The sequence below is a fragment of the Oncorhynchus nerka genome, linkage group LG28, assembly GCF_034236695.1.
Source record: "Oncorhynchus nerka isolate Pitt River linkage group LG28, Oner_Uvic_2.0, whole genome shotgun sequence".
Classification (NCBI taxonomy): Eukaryota; Metazoa; Chordata; class Actinopteri; order Salmoniformes; family Salmonidae; genus Oncorhynchus; species Oncorhynchus nerka.
The window spans coordinates 50,756,299-50,761,611 of NC_088423.1; the positions used below are offsets into that span (position 1 = coordinate 50,756,299).

Genomic DNA, 5,313 nt, shown 5'->3' on the forward strand with positions numbered 1-5,313 from the left:
GAAGATCTGGTTCTGAACGAATCCGTTCCGTTTTGCTCGAGTCCGCCTCTCTGTGCCTGTTCCTATTGACGCACTTAAAGACTCTTCCCTCAACCTTTAAGGCGAGTAGCAGCGACCAATCACCATGCCATTACAGGCTTCAGAGGAAGCTGTTTATGTGACTCCAGCGCTAATTAGGCTCATGAACTAACAAATCGCTTGCACAACTGTGAGGAACCGATCACATCCATGGATTGTCTGGCGCAGTCGACCACCTTTATGGCTATTAATTGATTTGTTGTTACTTTGGCTTCTATTCTTGCTGCACTCTTTGCTCCAAAGTTATTTATGCTGACAAACTTTCTCGGTGTGGAGTAGTAGCCTATTTTTACGAAGAACGCCTGCACCTCTTAAATTCTAAACTGGGGAATCTTGACTATCAAACCATGTTTCAATCTACACCGAAGAGGTGTTTTACCATAGAATCGTTGGTAGCGAAGGATAATCCTCTACCAGTTTCGAGGTCAGAGGAACCCATACGACCAGCGGCTCTGAGCTATGCAAACTCCAGCCAGATGAATCCATTTCTGAACGGGTTTCATTCCAGCGGCAGGGGCGTCTACTCTAATCCGGACTTGGTGTTTGCTGAGGCGGTCTCACATCATAACAACTCCGGTGTCCCAGTTCATTCGGTGCCTCCTCCACACGCGTTGGCTCACCCACTTTCGTCCTCGCATAGTCCGCACCCTCTTTTTGCCAGCCAGCAAAGGGACCCCTCTACTTTTTACCCATGGCTAATACATAGATATAGGTACTTGGGTCACAGATTCCAAGGTAGGTTGAGATCGCATTTGTCTCTTTGACGTATTTATTACGGAATGTACTGTTTGTCTATTGGGATTTTCCATAGCATTTCTCGTTAACTGTAGTTTATATAACATGTATTTACGAGGATAAAGACACGAATGCTATAGTGACGTAAATATCAGTGAGTTCTCGAAATATATATTTGTGGTGTCTTGAACAAGTGTTTAAACTGTTTTTGTCTGTTATAGGCTAATTAGAACTGTTAACCTGGAGTAGACTACTTTCAGTAATGTAGGGCATAGTATTTCTTAAGGTGGTTACACGGGTTCACATGTATTTTGCCTGTAGCCGATGATTTACATTTTGTTGAAGAAATCGCAGTGTGGACATCTAAAACATTTTATTGAAACACAAGTAATCATAACACCATACAAATCTAAATTGTAGATCTATATAATTAATTGGATTGTTATTTTTTTAACAAAATTGTTGACTTTTAAAAAATGAGTTATTAATTCCTTTTCTCGTTTTAAAAATGTGTGTGTTTAAACTGAGTGCAAATCAACTGAACAACATTGATAGAAGACTGTCATTTATTGCAATCGTCTGTGCCATGGAATATGCTATGGGTAATATTTGTGGGCTATGTTTTTATGGCCAAAACTGCTGTTTTAAGAAATTATACACTATGCACTTTTAAAATCACACTATTAATTTATACGCCCCCAAATTGGACTGTCATTTGAAAACATTGTTTTATGCTGGTGCATGCACATATGTATCTGAGACGTGCAAATTGTATAGTAGACCTAACTAAACGATTTATTTTAATTTGGAACGAAAAATGGTTACAAGTGTCTTGTTAATAATTAAGACAAATGTAGGGTTAATGTATCCTGTGTTATTCTCCAGCATATACTTACATTAAAGCCTACCAGTGACTGTAATGTAGAAAATAAAAGTTTGAAAAGGGGTAGCCTATATGCTCACAACTCTTTGTTATTGTAGACTATTATATTTTCAATGTGTAGTGTTTTTAAGATAACCAAAGACGGGATAGAATCGCCGCTTAAATAGCTACTGCATAATCCTAACGTTGCCATTTGAAGACTATAAACTGTATCAATTTGCTATTGTTTAAGTTCTTGCTGTCGAAAAAAAAATCAAGGTGTTCCTGTGTCTAAATTGGTCTCGATGTTCAATTGAGTGGTGCCGTAGACTTTAGTTAAAAGTTAGAAGGCCCAAGTCTACCGTACAACCAAAATATGATCATGGCATCATCGTCTCTTTAGCCTCAGTTTGCAAGATTGTTCATAATGAATATCCCTCCCATTGTCGTTTTCAGGTAACGAAACAAGCCCGGAGAGCTTCCTTTTGCACAATGCATTGGCCAGAAAGCCCAAAAGAATTCGGACAGCTTTTTCACCTTCGCAACTTCTGCGGCTTGAGCACGCATTTGAAAAAAACCATTACGTCGTAGGTGCAGAACGAAAACAGCTTGCGCACACCCTTAGCCTCACAGAAACTCAGGTAAGAACATTTTCCCTGAATTTAATAGTCACAGGTTTATCGTTAAATCCGCATCAGTTCTACTTTGAATAGGGAATGGATTTAAAATACGATCATGTCAAGTTGCATCAAACCTGACATGACCCACAGGTTACAACAATAACTGTTTTTGTGTAGACTACGGAATCTGGAATATGTTAATTTTTCTCGGAATAATTAGGCTACTTATTGGGAATTCAAAGTTCTCATTGCATAAGCTATAAGTGACATTAGGGGAATTATACAAATATATATTGAAAACAGATAATATGTTGTATATTGGGGGAAACTGCACAAATGCCATACTTAGAAGAAAGGTTCCATATAGCATAGAACCAAAAATGGTTATAACGCTTTCTTTATATATGGACGCCCTATAACTTCTTTAGGCCTAAATAACCCTTTTGTATGGTTATTTTCACTGAACCAAATGGTTCTAGAACCCCAAAATAAACACATTTCTAAGAGTGTATGGTTAAATATAGGCCTAGACCCAATCTATCTAGCAAGATGTCCTAGACTAGGCCTAATTTAAGAATTTAAATGAAGGGGGAAAACGATAGAAATGAAAACACAAGTTTATTCATTTTTCAAAATCACTTTTTGGATTAACGTATAACCCGCAGTTTTAGAGAGACAAACAAATAAATGTATAGGCTACACCATTGGCATTGAAGCTTTAGTTGGAGCAAATCCATGATCATAGGCTATAACCTCGTTTTAGGCGGGGTTGAGAGAAAAAGGTCCCCATTCAAAATGGAGGGCAATTAACTAGTTAACCATTTTATAGGATCTATGGCACGCTAAAAAGAATGAGCCGGACTCAATGAATTTTCCTGGCCATATTTAAGATCGTATTTGTGCCTATCAGCTTGCGGAACGGTCGGTGTCTTTTGTCCCAGTGTCACCACCAGCTCTTCTCTAAACGGAGGCTATTAGAGGGGAATGAGGAAGAAATGAACCATCGCCCACTTCAATTAGCTGACTGAAAGCACATTAAATGCACCTCACTTGCCAAGCTGTCGGACGAATGGCTTGTAGATATGAATATAGCCCAGTGTAGCCTATTGATATGCATTTACAAAAGGCTTAAAATTAACAGGTTTATGTATAAGAAATCTGGATTTTGACAATTGTTTGAAATTATTATAAATTAAATTAAACATATTTATGCAATTGCATATCCATGGCCCTATTTGCGTCATGTTTTTTTCGACCAATAGGCTTAGGGACATCAATTTCTGGTATATTGGCTTATGTTTATACTAGGCTATAACCGACATAGACCTAGAGCATGCATGCAGTTAAAAAAAAAAATGTATCCCATAAAGGTATGAATGGACTACCCCTACATTTATTAATGAAATTATTTTTTTTATCTTGGAAAATAACCTTACTTCTAGCCTATAATGGAAAGCCTTTAGTGCCATAGCATTGGGCAAATTTTCACACGGCAATCTATGAGAGCCTATGTTTATCTTTTGCGGTTCTGCTATTTGAATTCACACTTTGCGCACATGGGTGGTTTTTGTTTAGTATTTGTAAATTTATTCTAGCCTTTATTTGTTTCCCTTAGGTAAAAGTGTGGTTTCAGAACCGAAGAACCAAGTTCAAACGGCAAAAGTTGGAGGAGGAGGGTTCAGATTCGCAACAGAAGAAGAAGGGGACCCATCACATAAACCGATGGAGACTTGCAACAAAACAAGGATCGGGAAGTCCCGAGGAAATTGACGTCACTTCAGACGATTAAAATAGCCTACTAAATTGTTTGAACCTGTGACAGCCGCGTGGCGTGAAGTATGACGTGGCTAAGGATGTTGTGTACAGGGAGAGGGTTAAGCTAATGTCACATTTCGATTCTTCGGAGATCGGCAGCTGAGGGTGAGAGAATTCAGATTGGTGGCACTGCTGTCACCATGGGTCTGTCAATACGTATCAAATTTCCCAGGCGAAAGTGATCGACAGTATCGCAGTCCACTTACCTGTCCCCCTTCCACGCACCAACCCACCACTACAATCTCCCACGAACCTCCCAAAAATGAATCTCCAATTCACATTGGAAATTTGCACTTCTGAAAGTTTCTAAATATGAACGTTTCCACTCAAGATACCAAAATACAAAACTGTTTTTGTAAAACTTGAATTGCATGGACTTTCTGGTAGTTGTTATAATTTGATTATTTTTTCAAAACACAACTTTGTTTTTACTCAATCTCAGAGATGTTGTGCTTCTTCCTTTTTACAAAGTGTGCAGTCTTTTAATGAATGATTATCGTGTTAAAGTGATTGTGAAAACAGTATGAAGTAGCAGTGCTGCGTTATAGTGTTTTTAAAGAAAACACAAATGGAAATGAATTTCGAAAACTTTATAAAAGTTTATCAAACCACATATGAAGTACTTAAAGGGAAAGTATCCAAGACACTCCTTAAACCCAAGCTTTACCATGTCTCTGTTTATTCTGGCCCGAGCATATTGTCAGGACTTGACCCTCCAGTGAGAGTTGCCACGAAGGACTAATGCAAGAATTGACAGCCATAGAGGCGAGAGAACTTCAAGCACTGAGCGTTTCCATGTACAGAGATAGTCCAACAAAAAGTTAATGTTTCTGTTAAACCCTCTTTTACCAGAATGTACATAATTTTGTGTTTGTGTTAAGTTTGCTACAATTTTAACACAAAGTATACTTCCAAGAAGTATGTAATTGTCAATATTTTGTCAATAAAGTTTTATCAATATGTTGCGCGCAGAGTAAAAGTAGGCCTAATGGTTTTGATTTACGAGCAGCTTTCCTATCTTGACATTTTATACCCGCTGTCACCAATCACCCGCTTCATAGCCTATATCTTGATTTTGGTCATACCAGTCTCTCAAGTAGCCTACACTTTGAGGTAGCTCTATGACACATTTCAGAGGGAATCCAGACAATGTGGAGGCTTGTTAAAGTAACTTATAAATCATGCTATTACGAGAGAACGCAA

General features: G+C 38.3%; 1 protein-coding gene across 1 annotated transcript; it reads left to right on the forward strand.

Moving 5' to 3' along the window:
* LOC115113381 (homeobox protein EMX2) lies at positions 1 to 5,089 on the forward strand. Its single transcript, XM_029640948.2, has 3 exons — positions 1 to 813; positions 2,132 to 2,316; positions 3,911 to 5,089. Exons 1-3 carry the CDS (start codon positions 426 to 428, stop codon positions 4,082 to 4,084), a joined length of 747 nt encoding a protein of 248 aa, XP_029496808.2. The 5' UTR covers positions 1 to 425; the 3' UTR covers positions 4,085 to 5,089.
* The last annotated feature ends 224 nt before the right edge of the window (positions 5,090 to 5,313 follow it).